Source organism: Varanus komodoensis, unplaced genomic scaffold (assembly GCF_004798865.1).
Source record: "Varanus komodoensis strain SLA01 unplaced genomic scaffold, ASM479886v1 scaffold2, whole genome shotgun sequence".
NCBI classification, from domain to species: domain Eukaryota; kingdom Metazoa; phylum Chordata; class Lepidosauria; order Squamata; family Varanidae; genus Varanus; species Varanus komodoensis.
In genome coordinates, this window is record NW_025335568.1 from 48,287,597 (window position 1) to 48,308,893 (window position 21,297).

A 21,297-nucleotide genomic window follows, 5' to 3' on the forward strand; every position below is an offset into this window, starting at 1 on the left:
ATATGCATTTTGAACATCTCAGAAAGCAACATTTACTACTGTGATACCAAATGCAAGCCAACATTTTCCACAAAACTTCGAAAAAGATCATACATAAAATCAAGTAAGCCTGCAGTTAGAATTCAACAAACCAGACCACTAATTTTGATCATCTAAGCAAACTCTAGATCTGTATTTCTCAAACAACAATCTACTTCTGCTGTATCACATGACAAACTGCTTTTAAACTGCAGAATTCTATAAAATCAGTTATGTGTCTGCTCTTTCAAGGAAGTTAAGCATAAAAATCTATGACATGCATGTAACCACTTGCATTTGTGTTTCACTGTTTTTTTTAAAGAGAGACAAAAATTACAGTAATCGTCTCCACATTGTCATTATTATCTTTATAATCAAAATCAGGATTATATCTAAGCAATGCTTGGATCATCTACTTCTTATTCATAAAGATAATCTCAATGCAGTTTTAGTAGCACTGAATGTGCCCCATATTATCTTTGACAGAAATAAATCCCATTTATATCAAATGGCACATTTTTAAATATGGTTGAAGTAAGTTCTAAAAGAGATACACATAAAATTAAAGTCTTAGTCTAGACATAATTGAAACTTTGGTAGTCAAGAACTTTTTATACCAGTAAGAGAAAGGGTTCTTTTAAAAGTGCACTGATGAAATTGTGATAAAAACTTTCAAGATAATCCACTATGAAATGTTTTTGTTCAAGGAAAATATACGACTTTAAAATAATATCAACAGAGGCAATTGTCAAATAATCACTCAATAATTATTATGGAGCATGCTCAAACTAGAATTCTGAAAATCACTAGAGGGAAACAGAATTAATAATACTGAGTAATTCCTTTTTGCAGGTTCATTTCATATTATTTTGTAATATGGATCTAAAGGTTGAAAGAAGCTTGGGCCATGATTATCAAGATTCCAACAAAACCGGAGAAACACAGCCTCACTCTTATTATGGTCTAAGTTTTTAAACTATCAACTCAATTTGCAGCACAAGGATTACAGATACACACTGTGGACCTGGTGAATATTTCTATTATTTTCAGGAGACAGTCATCACATATTAACTGTAAAATAATGAATACAGAAGTACTGCAAGTCTGTGTATACCTGAACAATCAGGAACAAAAGATGTTCAAAAGGTAGATGTTTCCTTCCCTTCAGGACATCAGAAATGCCAGATCCAAATTTAAACCTTGTTTAGAATCAGCCTCACTCAATTTATCTATATCCAGTTCTCCACTATGCTTAAAAACTGAAACCAGTATCCAGTGCTGTAATTCCACTAGTCCAAATGACATTGCAATGGCAGACACAAGATTCTGAACTATGTGTTAGAGCAGAATGCAACTACAGCTGCGGTTAGGCAACTGGTTAGGCAAGCATAATGCACAAACATTTGTTTGACAAAAACCGTCATAGGAGCAGTATCGGAGTTTGCAGAATGAACCACTGGATATTGATTATGTGAGATACCCTGATAAATAAACATTTTTAGGAACTAATTGCAAAAAAATAACAAAAGACCATAACGCTACAGAATGACAATCTAGTATTTTACATGAACATACAGTCATAATCTCAGGTTTATTTGCAAATCTCTCATTTATATATGCTGTTTAAGGTAGCCCTAAGAAGAGAGAAGCATAGCATTCACGTTTATAAAAATACCTTTTAATTCTTGGGAGAAACATTAATGCTGTGATGTTCACATAACCTAGGCGGAGAGGGATCTCTTAGGACAGTGGTGGCGAACCTATGGCACAAATGCCACAGTGGGCACACAGAGCCCTCTCTTTCCCAGCATCGCCCCAGGAGCCGAGCATTGGATAACAGCACACATAGGGCCATGCACATGCTCAAAAAGGAGTAGCGGCGCCAGGCGATGATGTCACAAGCCACGACTCATTAGCTGTGACTCGTCTGAGCTTTCGCATGGCCGGTCAGTGCACTGCCAAGGATATTGCTTGGACTGGCTATGAGTTTTTTCTAAACAAAAACCACAGTTCTCAGGTTTTATTGCAGTGTTGGCACTCTGCGATCAGTAAGTGGCTTTTGGGTTGCAGTTTGGGCACTCGTTCTCTAAAAGGTTCACCATCACTGGGTTAGGGTTACAAAAACGAGAAGTCCTGGCATGATTTTGATGGTTAAAATGTGTTTAGAATGGGCAGAAAAGATGAGCTGTGCAGAAAAAGCTACCTGAGGAAGGCTTTTTCAAAATTGCATTATTTTCAATGCAAATTTAGCCCAATATTAGGGTTAAGGGTATGCATCAACGTGGTGGTGACCTGGCATGATTTTGATGGTTGGAATGTGTTTAGAATGGGCAGAAATGATGAGCAGTGCAGAAAAAGCTGCTCAAGGAAGACTTTTTCAAAATCGCCCCTTTCCATGGTATTTTACCCCTATATTAGAATTAGTGGAGTGCACCAGGTTAGGCTTAGGGCAGTGATGGTGATCCTATGGCACACCTGCCACAGCGGGCATGCAGAGCCCTCTCAGTTAGCACGCAAGCCAAGTCGTCCCAGCATTGCCCCATCAGCCGAACATTAGATAACTGCGCAGATAGGAGCCATGTGCATGTTCGGAAAGCAGTTGCAGTGCCGTTCGGTTATGAGCCACAGCTCATTAGCTGTGACTTGTCAGAGCTTTCACATGGCCAGTGTGCTGCCAAGGATATATGTTTGCTTGGACTGGCTCTAAGCTGCTTTTTCTAAACTAAAACTTCAGTTTTCAGGTTTTATTTCAGGGTTGGCACTTTGCAATAAATAAGTGGGTTTGGGGATACAGTTTGGGCACTCGGTCTCTAAAAGGTTCGCCATCACTGTGTTAGGACAAAGGACTTCAATTGATCTTATATGTCTTTTTAAATATAGTCTTCATCTGAGAAGCAAGATTATTTCAATCAATCATTACTTTTAGCCACTTCTGAACAGAAAATGTTCTTATGATCCATTTTTAAGTGCATTTTTAAAACAAAAGCACCCTAAAAACAGATGATGAAATTGGAAACAATCTTGGCTGCTGACAAAAGAGATGCATTCAATAATAGACAAGTTGGAATTATGGGATTACTCAAACAGTTATTTTCAACACGAAATATTATTGAAAAAATGGTACTGCTGCTAAAAGTTTGCCAGAAAATAAAAGTTGTAAGAAGGTGATTTATAGTTCTCCACAGAAAAGTTCAACAAGTTTTAGAAAGTTTTACATGAATTATTTGCATAACAAAAAGAAATGTTAAGTGGACAGGCTAGCTAAAAATCTTATTCTGTAGTATTAAATGTTTGTACTGCATTGGTGCACTATTATAAATTCAGATGTTACACAATATTATAATGTCCCTGCTTGACTGTAGAGTCCAATAAGCACACAGCCTGACATACAGAAAAAAATAAACTTTATGTAAGGTTGTACATAAACTCTATAATGCCTTCAGTGCAAACTTTGGCAGATTATTTAAAATACAATTTATTTATTTAGGAATACCTCCCAAACTTACTTATTTGGTTTATTTAGGAATACTTTCCATAAAGTCTCAATACACACATGAATACAGGTAGGGAACAATGAAGAAAAGAGAACTTGGTATTCTCAAGAGCTTGTACACTTCTAACAATGCTCTCCTTTTCTTTTAAACGTCTTGCAGCTGTTGCAGGTGGCAAAAAGAAAAGGAATACTGACTTTGGGGACCACAGCACTGTTATCACAAGATCTGTTGTAAACTGATTCATCATGCTGCAGTCCACACACAGAAAGCTGTACTTTTCATAGAAAGAGTTTTCTTCAGAAGGGGCAGCTATGTGGCAGCAATTCCTACTATGAACATGACCATGAAGTGTCAGGTGTTAAAATGATCTTGACTTCACTGTATTGCCTGAAATCCCTGAGAAAAGGAAACTACAATGGGAAATAGCAGTCTTTTTGATTTGAGTAAGTAACTGTGCATCATTGAGAAGAACTTTCTCTGAATAAACATATCTGAATGCAATTATGTGTTTAGCCCCGTCCCATCCCAATAAACCATCAGTGAACTTCCTGTAGTACATGAGTAAAGTTCAAAAATTCAAACTAAATATTCTTTAAGAGATAAGAGAAGAATCACAGCTAAACTGTTGTCCTGAACCCTAGTTGTGCTTAGCTCTTTCGGGACTGGTGTATTTGGTTTGTTTCCTGTTTGACTTCGTTTTTCTTTCACCACTTCCCATGGTCCCACAGTGTACATATTTTCTGTGATCCTTAACACCCCAGGAAGATCTTGACTATCATACTAATTTTGTTTAAATCAGTAATTATTCGTAATGGAAGAAAATTAGCTTTTTAAATATTCTTACAGAAAAGACCAAAAGGTACACTTAACAGAAGTTTTCTAGATGAAGCAAAAACTGATATCTGGTGCATTTTTAGAACTCCAAAGCTAAGTCTTACATGATTCTGTTTTCACAAGGCAAACAAACTATAAGGTAAACCAAGGACAAACCACTTATCTAGGTATTAAGAGTTGACAGCTACACTTGATGACCACACCTTCTTCATTTGAATTTTGAATTAACACACACACTTTAAGCATCCTAAGAGAGCACACAATTCCTGTTGTACTTCAGAAGAGAAATCACATAAACATGAGGAATTCCTTAGATTGCACTGAGATTAAAATTTTCTTTAAAATGTCCAAAATGTGTTCAGCTACATTTTTAGGTCAGTTAAAGCTGACTTCACATGTAACTTGCTTAGGAAGATCAGTGGTTTATGTTGTACTATGTGCTTGGAATGGTTGGCTTGTTTATCTTTGTGAGATGTTACAAAACTCTAGCAACTCAGCCTGACAACAGAGAATTAAATCTCTTATTTGAGAAAAACATTTCTCTCCTTAGTTGTTCTAAAACTACAGGGTAAATGTATGCAGCAAGTCAATAAGTAGATCAAATCACTGTTTCCGAAGTAATGTTTCCGCTTAAATCAGATTTTTTAAAAAAGCATTCTATTCCAAGAGTTCATTCATTATAGCCATGATGAGAAAGTGATGAAGATGGAACTTTAATCCCCTCTGGAAAAGGTCACAGCATTAAACCTACCTGACTAGGTTTTCATTGTCTCCAGTTCCCTTACATGTGGCACATTCAGTTCTTAAATCCTCAGACTTGGGTTTCTTTTGTACTACACTCTGTCTTTGTCTTCTTTCTCTTGGAATACGTTCCTAACAATAGGGGAAAACAGAGAAGGTAGAGAGGAAAAAGAAGCTTTTTAGTTTTAGTTTCATCATTCATCTGCATACCAACAGTCTAAGCAATTTAGTTTTAAATAAATAAAATCATAATATTCCAACCTCAGGTTTTTCTTCCTCAGGAAGATAGCTTCGTTTTCGTCCTCTAGTTCTCTAAAAGTAAATATATTTTAAAATTAACACTACAAAAAGTGAGCAAAACAATTAAAAGCTCCAAGCATGCAAGGCCTGCCTATCATTTTCTATATATGCATAGTTTAGAGGAGAGTGCCAATTATTATGCAGTTGAATCAGCATCATTCTCATGCAAGAATGAGAACTTACCAGGCTTGAGGAAACCTTAACTGACATTTTCAGAAGTAGAAACAAATATTTAGAACAGATTGGGTGCAGGGACAAAACAACCCAATGTGTACTGAGAATGCTCAGTGACCATGGAACAGAATTGGCTGGCTGGCTGGCTGGCTGGCTGGCTGGCTGCCTAAGAAGAGGCACATGTGGCCTAAGAAGCAGAGGAGGGCATGGCCACAACAGCTCAACAGACTTTAAAATGCTGCTAGATCAAATAGCAAAAGAAGCTAGCTGAAAAATAATACAAGGAGCATTGCGAGGGTAATGGGGACCATCGATAGTGAGCACAAGCAGAGTAGATTGTCTGCCATCCCTTCTTTGACCTCACTTGATCTTTTTTCCTTTTTTTGGGGGGGGGATTGATTTTTGTGATTTGACAGGTAGTGACAGCACCCCCTTCAAAATACTCAAGTGCCACTTTGAAAGGCTGCCACCCTTTTCTATGTCAAATATGCATTTTTTCTTTTTAATTCTTATCAAACTTGTGAAAGTAAGTACTTGCACACTTCTGCGGGTCTACAATGGTGTGCCTTGCATGGAAATGTCCTGGGCGATGCGGGGGAACCTACTGTCAAAGTGCAATGAGGCACGCCTTATGGGCGTTGATCCAGAGAGGCTTTCTCCATTTTACTTTGCTCCACTGCTATTCTTTTTCATCTTCTGAGAGGAACAAGCAAAAGAGGACAACAGACGAGGCAGCCAGGATACTAAGCACAAAAGAACCATCCATATTGTCTGCATACACCATGTCTCTGTCCTCTGAGCAGCCTTTTCCCCTCTTTTAATGGCCTGCAGCCTGGAAGTGAAAGCTGCCTGCAGAAATTAGTGAAGAAATTTAGGTCTTTAATATAGCTGAGACTGGGCATTATTATGTCCACACATGCCCTGCTCTTATCTCTATGTTGCTGGCTGGGTGGAGGGAATGCCATACAACAATTCTATAATGAAGTTCATCATTGTATCCACAGGCTGGGAGGCTATGCCAATAGAAAGTAATTTATACCAGCCCTGCATGCAGTGCATTGTGTGCATCCACTCACACAGAAAAGGCTGAAGTTCATTTGGATTCCCAGGTGTAAATCCCCTACTAGGGTCAGGTTGCAGCAAATAGAAATATACTTATATTCCCTCAGACCACCCCCAGGTCAAATCCAACACTCAGTAGCCTTATCCTCCATTAACCTGCACATATACTGCTCGAACTTTTAAATGATGAATAAATAAATTATCTGCACATGAAACAAGACCCAGGTTAAGACAAAGGATTCTTGCCTGGCATTTCTTTTTTTAGCCCCCTGACATTTTATTTTTTAGACCACTCAGCCTCAGGTAAAATTCATGCCCCAGGAATGTACTTCATTTCCCTCTAGAAGAGAAAACCATGTCAACACACAGGGATTTTCCATACTGTCACCACAAATGCGTAGGATTGAAGGATCTCAGAGAGCAGCTTTTGTGGAATCAACTTTTTTTTTCCAAAGAAAGAGCCATACGTGGAAAACCATTATGATAATTACCTCTTCATCTTGAAAACTGAAGCAAGCATTATAGAGTTGAGCTGTCCTTTATACTTTTGTTTACTTTTGTTTTTGGTCAAATGCATGTTTAATGAAGCACAACTATTTATCAAATGGTTAGACCAATAACACAGAAAGCAAAATGTATTCACATTGCCCCACCTCAAGCTTGATCTGTAGGTTGGCAGCATCCTCCCCAACCCTGGAAAGCACCAAATTGAGGAATGCAGGTTCAGATGAACTAACAAGTATCTGAGCTGGCTCTAAGGTATACTCGTAAGCAGTGAGAGCAAGGGAACTGTGTGGTTCGTGAATGTGTCTGAGAAAAAAGCAGGTTGCTTACCTGTAACTGATGTTCTTCGAGTGGCCATCTGTGCATTCACACATATGGGTGCTGCGTCTGTGCAGTGCCTAGGCCGGAAGATTAGAAAGCTAACGGTTTTTGGCGGGAAACTCCGCTCCCCTCCCCCTCAGTGCTATAAATAGAGCAGAGTGTCCGCCATTTTACTCTGTCTTGAAGACTGAACGTTCACCCCCTAGAGGTTGAGAATAAAATCAATGACAAGCATCATTATATCCCAACGGTACCGATGAAAATTAGAGTATGGTACCGAGAGAAAAAAAAAAAAACCATCCACTCACCAACACCGAGTGGGGCCGGTGGGTGGGTTGTGTGAATGCACAGATGGCCATTCGAAGAACATCAGTTGCAGGTAAGCAACCTGCTTTTCTTCGTCGTGGCCTCTGTGCATCACACATATGGGTGATTCGCAAGCTTACCAAACTCGGAGGAGGGAGGTGTTGTCAGCAAAGAACAGATGAAAGAACAGCTCTGCCGAAAGAGCAGTCTTGCCTGGCACGTACATCAAGCCAATAATGCTTGGCAAAGGTACATGGACCAGCCCACGTCACAGCTCTGCAGATATCCTGTAGTGGAACCCCTGCGGCAAATGCAGACGAAGTCGCTACTGCTCGTGTGGAGTGACCTCTTGGAAAGACAGGTAAGTCTATTTTCGATAGCTGGTAAGCCAGGACGATAGTCTGGACAATCCAGTTAGAAAGTCTTTGAGATGTGATCGGCGGTCCCTTGTCACGCTCGGAGTACTTAACAAAAAGTCTATTAGTATTACAGAAAGATTCAGTGCGGGATCTGTAAAAAGCCAAGCAACGGAGAACATCAAGCGTGTGTAGAGCACGTTCTATCGGATTCAAAGGTGATGGAAAGAATGCCGGCAAAACAATGTCCTGACTCAGGTGGAATGGCGCAGCCACTTTAGGGAGAAAGGAAAAATCCATCTGAAGAACAAGTTTTTCCTTATGGAAATTCAGAAATGGCGGGTCTATGCGAAGAGCACAAATTTCACTAGCTCTCCGAGCTGATCTTACTGCTACGAGGAAGGCCGTTTTCCATGACATGAGGCATAGGTCCACAGTTGCCAAAGGCTTGAATGGTGGTTTGGTAAGCACTTGGAGCACTAAGGAAAGGCTCCACGTTGGCATAGCAGGGCGGATAGATGGATCTAAGTTCTGTAGTCCCCTAATAAAGTGTTGAACCAGCGGTAGAGGGAATCTGATAAACTGTGGACAGTGCCACAATAATGGGATATGGCTGCTGCATAAGCTTTGATGGATGATGGTTTGAGTCCAGCATGATGCAGTTGCAAGAGAAATTGCAGAATATTGTCAACTGAAGCCGTCCCAGGAAGAAAAGAATGGCACTCTGCAAAAGAGGAGAATCTTTTCCATTTAGCCACATATGAACGACGAGTGGACGGTCTCAATGCAGATTCGAGAACTGCCTGAATTTCTTGGTCGGTAGGCGTAGGTACCACAGCGATTGCTGTCGAATCCGAGGTAGGAGCCATTTGTACAGTCTGCTGAATAGGGTCTTCCATAGAGTGAGGTATCGTCAGTATCGACTCAGTGAAATGACTCAGTTGATCCACCATGCTGTCAAGTTCAGGGAGGTTATATCCGGATGCCAGATTGCTCCGTCTTGTTGTGTTAACACATGCGGAAGAGTTGGTAGGCGAAGAAACGTTCTTCTGGATAGTAGCAAAAGAGTGACAAACCATGGTTGTCCCGGCCACCACGGAGTTACTAATATCCCTCTGGCATTGTCTTGGGCTATTTTCGCCACCACTTTTGTTAAAAGTGGGATCAGAGGAAATGCATAAAAAGTCATGTTGTTCCAAGGGATCGTAAGAGCATCACCCATCGATCCTGATCCGATGCCCACTCTGGAGCAGTACAGGGCACACACTCTGTTGTCCTGGGTGGCGAACAGGTCCACGTCTGGGCAGCCCCACAAACGGAAGAGTTTCTCGCAAATTTGTCTGTCCAACTCCCATTTGTGGGTTGTCGACATCTGTCTGCTTAACATATCTGCTTTGATGTTGTCAGTTCCAGCCAGGTGGACCACCAGGAGCATAATGTTCCTCGGTATGCACCAGTCCCAGATGTCCATCAATAGGCGTGCTAAGGCTGGAGATTTTGTGCCGCCCTGCTTGTTGATATAGAAAACAGCAGGTATGTTGTCTGATGCAATCTGGACAACTTGACGGCATAGCACAGTCTCGAAGGCCTTGAGGGCATTGAAAATTGCTAGAAGTTCAAGGAAGTTGATGTGTTTCCTTACTTCTTGTCGGTTCCAAGTACCTTGGACTTGAAGTCCCGAACATGTTGCACCCCATCCAAGGAGGGATGCGTCGGTGTACGGGGTTGTTGTTGGCTGAGGCGGTCGAAACGGGCCGCCAATAAACAGGTTGCCTGGGATGGTCCACCAAGTTAGAGTATGAAGGATCGCAAATGGAATCCGTATCAGTTTGGTGGTAGGATCCTGTTGCGGGTGAAATGCGGCATTAAAAAACAGTTGTATGGGTCGCATACGGAGCCTGGCATACGGGACAATGGCAACTGCAGCAGCCATGTGCCCAAGTAGTCTCTGAATGGATAAGGCTGGGACTGTTCCGTGCTGCCAGATCCGACGATGTGGTTGCATAAGGCATCTTGACGTTCCGGTGGAAGAAAGGCTCTTTCCTGTGTTGAGTCGAGTCGAGTCGAGTCGTGCCCCAATGAAGTCGAAGACTTGCGTGGGAATAAGGGACGATTTCTCACAGTTAATGCACAGACCAAGAGCATCGAGTAGAGCGCAGGTCACTTGTATAGCAGTAAGAAGACCTTGTTTGGATTGCGAAACAATTAGCCAATCATCTAAGTATGGGTATATTTGCACTCCCCGCGTTCTTAAGTGTGCGCATACCATACACTTCATAAAAACTCAAGGGGCAGTAGCCAGGCCAAAAGGTAGAACATTGAACTCGAACAGATCGGACCCGACAGTAAAACGTAGGAAGCGTCTGTGTGAAGGATGGATAGAAATATGAAAATAGGCATCCTTCAAGTCCAGTGAGGCGAACCAATCCTCCCTCTTCAATAACGGAAAGATATTCTGTAAAGTGGTCATCCGGAACTTCCTTGATGTACTTATTAAGAGTTTGTAAGTCCAGAATCGGACAAAGACCACAGTCCCTTTTCGGGACCGTAAAATATCTGGAGTAGAATCCATGTAATCCTTCCCAGCAGGATAACTGTCAAATTGCTCCCTTGATAAGCAACTGGGAGACTTCTTCGCATAGCACCGATGAAGAAGGTGTAAAATGGATTGGGCTCGACAGAGGGACGACATCAAATTCTATCCTATATCCAAACTGAATGATAGATAACACCCACCTAACAGATGTAATGGACTCCCAAATGGGGACTCGGCCCTGGAGCCGGTCCCCAAAAGGGAGAAGGGAATGTGGTGTTGGAAGAGAGAGGATGGTTCACACAGACCGTCAACGTGGGCGTTTATCGGCATCAAAGTGTCGACGGCCCTGGGAGAAGCACTGTTGCGGTTGTTGCCTCCAACGTTGCCATTGCTGATATTGCTGGTGAGGGTAATATTGCTGGTTCCGATAGGAAGACCGAGGCCACTGCCACTTACGCTTTTGTGGAGGGAGCTCCATGTGGCGCGCAGTCAAGCGCGATTCGTGTATTGCCTTTAACTTGCGGTCGGTCTTCTGACGGAACAGACCGGTATCATCAAATGGCATTTCCTCGATTCTGCGTTTCATCTCGTCAGGGAAATTACAGTTGCGCAGCCATGCATGTCAGCGTAATGAGATGGCATTGACGAGGGCCCTCGAATCGGTGTCTACATGCTGACGTGCAGTAGACAACTGTTGCACCGCCACCTGCATCGCTTCTTTAATGAAGACCCTGGTGAGGTCGGCTTGGTGGTCTGGAAGGGAGGAAGCAACGTTATCCAGCTTTTGCATGATAAAGTACTGGTAATGTGCCAGTGTTGCTTCGTAATTCGATATGCGTACGCCGAGCCCAGAGGCCGCATAGATCCGGCGCGCAAGCATATCAATTTTCCTCCCTTCCTTATCACGAGGGGCAGTATGTCCCCTGGACTCCCTGCCCTGGGAGGATTCAACCACAAGAGAGTTCGGTTGTGGGTGACGGAGCAAAAAGGGAATATCGTCGTCACGAACTCTATACATGGCCTCATACCGGCAGAAGGTAGCTTGTGGTTGGGCCGGTTGATCCCAGGGCTGGACCATAGCCTGGCGAAGTGTAGTTATTAGTGGCAGGGCTATGGATGCGGAATGCTCTCCCCGAACGACATCGTAAAACCGATCTGTGGAAGGACCTGGCTGCTGATGAGCTTCGATCTCAAGAGACCGAACGAGGCGGGACATGAGCTCCGTAAACGAGACATGCGGTTCGTTGGGTGAAGCAGGCCCTTGATATGCAACAGCCACATCGGGGGATGTCGAGTCGACCCCCGACTCATCAAAGTCTTCATTGTAGCGACAGTGGTCACTGGAGGAGGAGGTTTCAGGAGAGGTTGGACGCCTTCTCTCCACAGGCCTCGAGGTGGATGGTACATCCCTCGGGACTGATGGTGATCTACGATCCCGAGGAAAGTAATGATATGGCTGATAACCACCCCAGCCAGGGGGAGCACCATATCCAGGCATCAACCAATCCTCATCCTGATGTTCGGACAAATGACTGCGATGCCTGGGAGGCAAGGGCAAAGCTAGCTGAGGCTCAGTTGTGGGCCTAGGCATTGGAGAACGTTCCCTCGGCGGGGAGTCTCTAATCTCACCGTCAGAGATGGACTCCCGAAGTGGCTCCTCCTGTTGTTGAGGTGGCACGCTCTCAGGCTGAGTGATTGGCCTGGGGGATCCTGGCAGAGTCACCTGCATAGCAGATTGCAGGGCCGGTTCCGAGGGAGTCGGTACCATGGCGGCCGTTGGTACCCAGAAGCCCGATGAGCATGAGTCCCGGTGTTTTGGGCAGTCAGGTTTCTTGCTCTTGCAAAGGGGCTTGTCCACCTTTTCCTTCCTCAGCTTCTTATGGGTGGAAGCCAGTGTGCTTGCGCTTCTCCCATTTCTTAGCTGGGGAAGAAGGCAGCAACTGAGTCTCCATGGAAGCGGTGCCTTCGTCCGAAGGACACTGCGGAGGATTGGCGGAAGTTGAAGTGGGGCACTTCGCAGGAGCGCTCACGGTGGAGGAGGAGCGCTGAGGAGGCGTGGCCGAGGAGGGACCAGGCCGTAGAAGCACTTGGTCAGACTGCATTAATGCCTGGTCCCATAGGAGTAAGAGAAGGAAAGTTTAGGAGATAAATTTGGCAAAAAACAGACAAGGAGCACAAAGATCTAAGCGAGGGATGAACAGGCATGAGGCACAGCGAATGGTGGTCGCAAAGACAGAGTAAAATGGTGGACACTCCGCTCTATTTATACCAAAAACCGTTAACTTTCTAATCTTCCGGCCTAGGCACTGCGCAGGCGCAGCACCCATATGTGTGATGCACAGAGGCCACAACCAAGAACTAAACAATATCCGAGTCACAGCACCAAAAAGAGAAAGAAACTAAAAGAAAACTAAACAATATTCAATATTTTCAGTTGCTTGGCTTCCTGTGCAATTATGCTGCACCTTTATGATGAGCATGACAGAACAGCTTTGTTCCCAATTCTGAAACCCAAGTGGTGGGTATGGAACATGTCTCCCCAGTTCCAAGTGTGGGAAGAGGGCTGGCCATTGGCCGGTTGGGTAGGTGGTTTGTAGTTGTAGGCTACATGATGAATTGTCTAATTTTAATTCTTTGTATTGCTGATACTGCTTTAGAAATTTTATAAATTTTGTAAATTGTTGTCTTTATTGTCTCATGTAGCTTTTCTGATTTAGTCTCATTTTGAATTCTTGCACCTTTTTTTACATTGCATTTTACTGTATTTTGTGTATTGCATCTATTTATTTTGTAAACCACCCTGAGGGCCTTTTATGGCTAAGTGGCAGTATAGAAATTTAAGATGATGATGATGATGATGATATCTTCTTTAGTGAATGCTGCTATTCAGGAGGAAAGGCCTGCATTCATTTCCATGCAATTATCTCCTGCTGTAAAAGTCCTGGGAAATATTTCCTTGGAGGGGAGAGACCTAGTCAGCACAAATTCTGACTTGGTGAAGCAAGTCAAAACATCATAAAATCTTGGAACTAAAATTTAGGAAGAATTCTTGTTTATCAATCTGCAAAACATCTGCAAAGATCCCACAGGTCTTCAGGTAGTGCTGTAGGTAGTATCCTTAGTTTGAGAGGGAAGGGTAATGAAATATATAAAGAGATTCTCCCCAAGTTGCACCTCAGTTGGGTTGGAAAGCTTACCTGAGGTTGGTCTGGCAATCTCAGGAGCTAAAATTATCACAGGCTGCCAGTGCATGAGAATATCAAAATGTGTGGTTTTCTATAAAACATTAGAAGCTAGGCTACAGGGACCTATTCTTTCTGCTATCTAGGAATTGGATGATAAAATAGGTGCAATTTTGACAAAACAACAGAAAGAATGTCAAAAGACAAGTTTTGATAATAATGAACATGGAAAAAATGATATTCCAACACCTTAGCTCAAAAGAGTTTGTCCACTGTATGATGTACATCTATTTTTCTGTGTTTTGGTGAGACTTCAGCAAATTTAATTTTTTAAGCCATGCCTCTTCCAAATAAAGACCACAAATCAAAGTAATACAGATATCTGCAAGGACTTCATGGTGCTGACAATACAATTATGTTCCTCAAAGTCCCAGGTGCTGGCAGGCACCATTTTTATGCCCTCACACTGATTTGTTTTCATGATGCCTCTATGACACCAAATGGTGTTGTCACAAAGCAATTAGAGAATAATGTGATTCTGGAACATTGTGAAATTAATTTTTCTAAAAAGTGGTAAAAACCAGCATCCAGGAATGTAACTTCTATCACTAGTAGATTAATTCCACATTTCACCCACCTGTCACCCAACAGAATTATTTCACATATTATACAGTTAAAAAAGTTGAGGGAAGGAAACAATTAGATTTAGCAAGAATCTATAAAACACTTTACCAGAAAAGTGTTACAAAATAATATTAATCTTGATATAAACAAAACAATTTCCATCTGATTTTCATAGCTAGGTTTCAGATAACCAAGTGAACCTCCAAAAATGCTTCATGGCAAATCTCTTTTAGAGTAAGCATAGGATTTTCAACAGCATTTTATCAGGGTCCACTATACAAAGAAAAGTTTATATTCCCAGTGAGGATGCTAAAGCTTTGGGATGTGCCTCAGCTGACTCTTAAGATAATTGTGAAAGAAACTTTGCTTCAAAAAAAGATATGTATAACTATAAAGTACAGACTCATCAAGTGTTCTTTGCCAGTTCTACTTAAATCAAGATGTCTTACTTCACAGCAAAATTCTGATTGTTATTCTCATATACCAATTATATGTAGGATCAATGAATAACAAATGAAATTCTGCTCATTAACTCCTTCACTGACTAACTATCAGAGTGATACAGGAAATTGCCAGAGGAATCTCCACTTTAATTCCCAATTGCTCCTATAGCTGGTATTTTGTAATTAATAGCACTTTAAACAATATCTACCCTTTAACACGCTGAAAGATTGTTCTTAGAATATTTGAAAAAAGCAGCTGGCTCACATAAAAAGATAAGTATTACCATATAAAGAACAGTGAACAATCCATGACCACACCATTTTGGTTTGGTATTCCTATATAGAAGATGTGCAACCACCTAAGAAGGCCAGCTGATGGCAATATATATACACCAATTCCAATCAAGGAGTTCATATTGCTACCAATATTTCTTTCGTTTGGTGGCCTTCCCACAATAATGATAAGCAGAACAACTTGAAGATGAAATTTATATACCTTTTGCACTTCTCTTAATCTAAAGAGTCACTGACAATTGTAAGACAGTATGGATTTGATAGGGCTTCCTCTGTTTCACTTATAGTAAGAGAAAACAATTTACATTCTATAAATATTACAGCCTAGGATGTTTACTACTTACTTGCTCGTATATAGTAGAAACATCTTCTCAGTATATAATTTTGAAAACTGATATTTTATTCTGACCTTTGTGCCATTTTAACAAGGGTTGGGTGGGTCCTAGTCTCATTAAAAGGTTTCCACTGTATCTGTAGCAACTGTATTCTTAACACTTATAATTTTATTAAAAATACAAATGTTACACACAGAACAAACAGTGAAATACAAGACGCACACATTCATGCTGTTTGTTGCATCCCTGAAATGTTTCAAAACTTGGGGAATTCCAACTGATGAATGTTAACTAGGGCAATTAGGTCAAACTGTTATATCAAATTATTCAACTTTAAATTAATATGGAATGAAATACATGAAAAGATGGTGCCTGTAACTATTGGCAGACAACTCAGAAGCTATAATACTAATGATATAACAGCATTCAGACATACGGAAATATCAAGCTTATTTTTTTAACTATGAAACAAGACAGCATGGAAAACAAATTGTAGATTCAAGCACACCATTTATAAAAAAGGAAATCTGCAACATATTTCAGCAAAGTGCAACACCATCTGCTTTCATTGGCTACTAGCATACGGCAGATGGAGTGGTTATCACACCAGAAGTGGCAACTATTTCAAGTACTGCCAATTGGTGGTGCAACATAATTTAATTTAGTTTACATTCACAATGTCATGGAAAGGAAATCAACAAAAAATATGAAAGGGCTCAACGAACCATAACATCATCTTTTTAGTTTCCAGATCAACCAAACAAGCCACATCCAGAAGTCTAGATTGAGATAAATGAACGTAATATTAATGGCACCATTCAAGTGACAACAAATCTACCTCATGACATTATAAAAAAGCTGGTTAAATCTGGTTACTAGTGTATCTACTCCACTATCTTGTCTGGCTGTAACTATCTGTTGATACAAAACAAAAAAACAACATAGTGGTATTATGACATTCTAGTCTTTAACTATCACTTCCAAAATTAACACCATTAGGTATATTTTCCAGAAAGTATTTATTCAATGGTCACCATCATCATTGCAAAACCTGAAACTCTTATTGCTGTAAAGAAGTTTTAAACCAGTGGCAGTCAGAGGAGTTCCAAAAATAACATTATGTAAAATAATAGGCACAGTCTGAAGTATATTTCAAATAATTAATGATTGCTTATGAGGGCTTTTTTGCCTACTTTGAATGGACCACCTTAGTGGTGCACATTGCTTGATGGCTGTCATTACAAGCAGGAGTGACTAAACAAACCATATTCTCATCTGTGGATTGTTGTGGCATAAGAACTGGGAAAGTGCTTCATCTCTGTGATACAATAAGCAAATCACAAACTGACTATTTAGCTGTTCCCAGTTTCAGTAAGAAAATTCTGGCTTATTTTGACGTGTAAATATCCTCTGCTAAAACCTCTCTCATAATTTCAGTGTGATCATGGAAGGCTCAGCAGGTTACTGTATTCATGTGCTGAGACTGAGAAAGTAATGAAGATGGTTAACTCAGGTTTTGGGTAGGCAAAGATGGTATACATAGACTTAGTGTTGTCCTAGACAGCCGCAGTATCTAGCAGTGCATCACTTATTTTGTCAGAAGTAAGACAGGGATGGAGAACTTCAGGAGCAGAGGTCAAACTGAGTTCCCCTGAATTTCTGCTTGGACTCAGAAAGTCTCAGGTTCAATCCTCGGCACTTCCAGTTAAAAGTATCAGATAGCAGGTGATGGGCTTCTACTGGGCTGAAATGGCTAGTCAAATAGTCAAGCCTAAATGAGTAACTAGTCTGACCTTCTATGACGTGGCTTCTTATGCACCTTTCTATGTGATGCACTGGATATATGTTTCCTTAGGCAATTGTGAACGACGGCTGGTCAACAGAACAAAATGCTTCAAAATAATGCTGACATTTTTCATAACATTTCATGCCAATGTATAATTTAACACATTAAGGAGCTTCCTCCAAAGACTACACACTGCAAGTTAATGCTCCTATTAGCAAACATGGTCAAGAAGCAACAGTGAAAACGACACAGAACCAATGATTGGTTCAAAACTGAGAAAGGAGTTCAGCAAGGCTGTATACTGTCCCCCTGCCTATTTAAATGCAGAGCACATCATGAGAAAGGCAGGCCTAGATGAATCACCAGCTGGAATTAAGACTGCTGGGAGAAATATCAACAGCCTCAGATATGCAGATGATACCACTCTCATGGCAGACAGTGAAGAGGAACTAAAGAGCCTCTTGATGTGGGTGAAGGAAGAGAGTGCAAAAGCTGGCTTGAAACTCAACATTAAGAAAACTAAGATCATGGCATCCAGTCCTCTCACTTCCAGGCAAATAGAAGGGGAAGAAATGGAGGTAGTGACAGATTTTATTTTCCTGGGCTCCAAGATCACCGCAGATGGGGACTGCAGCCAAGAAATTAAAATACGCTTGCTCCTGGGGGGAAAGCTATGACAAATCTAGACAGTGTACTAAAAAGCAGAGACATCACCCTGCCAACAAAAGTGCGTATAGTCAAGGCTACGGTTTTTCCAGTTGCAATGTATGGCTGTGAAAGCTGGATTATAAGAAAGGTTGAGCACCGAAGAATTGAGGCCTTTGAACTGTGGTGCTGGAGGAGACTCCAGAGCGTCCCTTGGACTGCAAGGCAATCAAACCAGTCAGTCCTAGAGGAGATCAACCCTGACTGCTCTTTAGAAGGCCAGATACTGAAGATGAAACTCAAATACTTTGGCCACCTAATGAGAAGGACGGACTCACTGGAGAAGAGCCTAACGCTGGGAACAATTGACAGCAAAAGAAGGGGACGGCAGAGAATGAGGTGGCTGGATGGAGTCACTGAAGCAGCTGATGTGAGCTTGAGTGGACTCCGGGGATGGTGGAGGATAGGATGGCCTGGAGGAATGTTGTCCATGGGGTCGCGATGGGTCAGACACGACTTTGCAACTTACAACAACACAAATACAACCCTCTATGCTTGTCAAATTGACAATGTTTCTGCCAATTAAAAAGACTTTGTCTATTTTTGTAGAAACATTAGTTAACAACTGAATGTTGGCCAGACTTACAAAGAAGAATATTTTATTGCCACAACTGTGATTTTTTAAAATGACCGGTCAAGTCTAAAATCAACCAAAAACCAGGTGTTAAACCTAATAAAAACTCGCTTTGGGCAGTTCCAGTACCTAGCAATTTCCAGAGACTGTTAGGATTCCCTACATCTAAGAGAACAGCAAGACTCTATTTATTGCTGTTCCAACAGGACAAAATTTATTCCACCAAAAAACATTGTCAGTCTTTCAGCCAATAGGAAGTAACTGTAGGCTGGGAAAAAAAGATTTGGCTGTTGGGTGGAACAGAAAGGTAATAAATAATCACACACTACAAAGGGGTTTTTTTTTTAATTATTTAATCTGGTTTTCAAGGATGGACACAAATGTTTTTACCTGATTTTAATGATGCTGTTTTAAATCAGATGATGGAATGCTCAATTTCAAGTAATGTGGCATAACATGTAAGACTAATGAATAAACCTTACTTTGCCTGATAGGAATAGCTGTTAGTTTTATACACCAAAGCCTTCAAGCTAAGTTACAAAGCTGTCAGAGTTAGACATATAGTGTTCACTCAAAATGAGGGAAGCCGTACTTAATGACACCCCTAGGAATGAAACTGTGATGTCTGTCCATTCCATTTCCATAAGGGGGGCAGCTGTCAGTTATACTCCCCCAACCATGCTACAAACTGTATAGTGTCCAAAGCTAACGGGAAAAAAATCCTTATTATAGATGCGCGTGATTTAATATAACAATATTGCATTTTTATAAATCCTATTCCCTAACTCTGAACTACATCTCCTAGTATTTTTTAAACACTACAGATGTTAAAAAAACAAAAGAGAAAGAGTTGATTGCTGTGGAATCATACTTGTAAGCTCCTACAAAGAAAAGCAATGGCCTCCCAGCATCATCCTTTGAAATTTCCCATCAATGGAAAATTAGCAGTGTCCTCTACTATAAACTGACACAATAAATCTAAAAGGGTATCATAAAACCACCAGAAGAATAAACATGGACACAAGCACAGTCTCTTCTCTGGTAAAGCTTGACAACTACATTGACCAAGGCAATTCTCAACATCAACGAGAAGCCATGTTAAAATTGGTTCAGGAATATTGAGAGTTGCTTAGGTACTTTCTCTCGAGAAAACACTGATGATATACATCAGAGGCCACTGTTTCTTATCCTTTTCAACATAAGCCAAGATGGAATTCAGTTGACATATTACTATTGGAAGAACAGAAACTAGTATCCTCTCTAGATCCTTGGATGTCAGTCAGTGAAACTCATCCAATGTAATCTGACTGTCTAGGACCCAGATGCCTTTTTCATTAATTCTGAAACAATGGTCATGTCAAGGTAAGAGCAGATACAGGAGAACTTTAACTATAAAGCTGACACAGCAAGCTACTGGAAGCTCTTCCTTCTAACATTCTTAAAAAGACCCTTTAGTTAAAAGGGGGAACTCAGCTGTGTAAATGTAGATATAATGACTGATTTGTTTGCTGCTGTCACTACTATGGAATAGGCCTTCCAATGAGTCCTGAGCTCCAAGAAATTGAATTCACCACCTACTTCCATCTGCTTGCATTCAAGTCATCATTCTTGCTGCCTTACAAACTTCATTAAACAAAGCAGGGAATGGAATTTTCTCTTGTTGGTAGAGGATGTCTAGGAGTTAACATGTTTTCAGCCCAGGAACATATTTTACCCCTGGAAGCTAAGGTTTCAATGGGGCATCAGCCAGAACACAAAGAATACCCCACTTATTAAGTAGTATTAAAAATACTTATAAAGCATTGCTACATTTTCTCTGCAGCCCATATAAATGCCAGCTGCAGCTATTTTCTGTTTACATTACAGGCAATACACAAACCAAAATAAGATTTTCCTGCTAAAGCTGATCAGTTTGATTTTTCCCACTATTGACATTCTAGCTCTAGGGCCAAAGTTTCAGCACCTGGTACTTTTATATCTCTTTTTAATTAAAACCAGACATAATTAATGCAGACTTGCATTGGGAAAATTTTGACCATCTGTGGAAGGATTTTCATTGAATGTTGCCCTTGGGATGACATCCTAAAGATAGTATCTACACTACAGTATTTGGTCTTGTAATATCTAACTGAAGATGAATGTTATTTCCTTGTTAGAACTATGGTTAAATGCCTAAATGGATCATTCTAAAGTCTGAGGTGAAGGGAATGCAAACCAAAAGAAATCTGGGGCTGGAAATTTGCAAAAAAGCAAATTTGTTGTTGCTTTGTTGTTGTTGTTAAGCTGATGTAATACCACAGTAATTAATATTTGGACACATTCTTTTTTGTACAGGTTCTTGGAAAGAAGCTGTCATCAAGAAAGTGGTGTTATATCATCCACAACATTGAAAGAAGTCTCAATTTAGTGAAAAAAAAAAACCGCACAAAACTTAGGGACAGGAGGAACAAAGAATAGACAATAGTGAGAAGCGGATGGGTATAAGAACTCTTCTCAGGAGTAGTGGGGAAAGCTGCAGGCTAGCTATAGGAAACAGGGAGATAGACAACTGACTGAAAAGTTAGTACTTGAACATTTCTGATAGTATAATATTTATGAGCTCTTTTCAAAGAAAAAAATCAAGCTATACAGCAGCTTTGAAAGCAAGTTAAAATTTTATTTACTAATTTTCTCCATCCCATTTATTTTTTCTATCACAACCTCTATCC

General features: G+C 40.9%; 1 protein-coding gene across 11 annotated transcripts in view; it reads right to left on the bottom strand.

Annotated features, from left to right (window-relative positions):
* Positions 1-21,297, bottom strand: part of PHF14 (PHD finger protein 14) — a 142,272-nt gene that overhangs the window by 70,295 nt on the left and 50,680 nt on the right. For 10 of the 11 annotated variants that reach the window (XR_006414542.1, XM_044428404.1, XM_044428407.1 and 7 more), the window contains 2 exons: positions 5,349-5,399; positions 5,098-5,219 (listed from right to left, as the gene is read on the bottom strand). Coding sequence is in view for 10 of the 11 variants with exons in the window: in XM_044428404.1 (XP_044284339.1) it covers positions 5,098-5,219; positions 5,349-5,399 (173 nt within the window). In the remaining variant the exon portion in view is untranslated. The remainder of the gene's footprint in view (positions 1-5,097; positions 5,220-5,348; positions 5,400-21,297) is intronic. The other variant, XM_044428406.1, reaches the window with a different exon arrangement.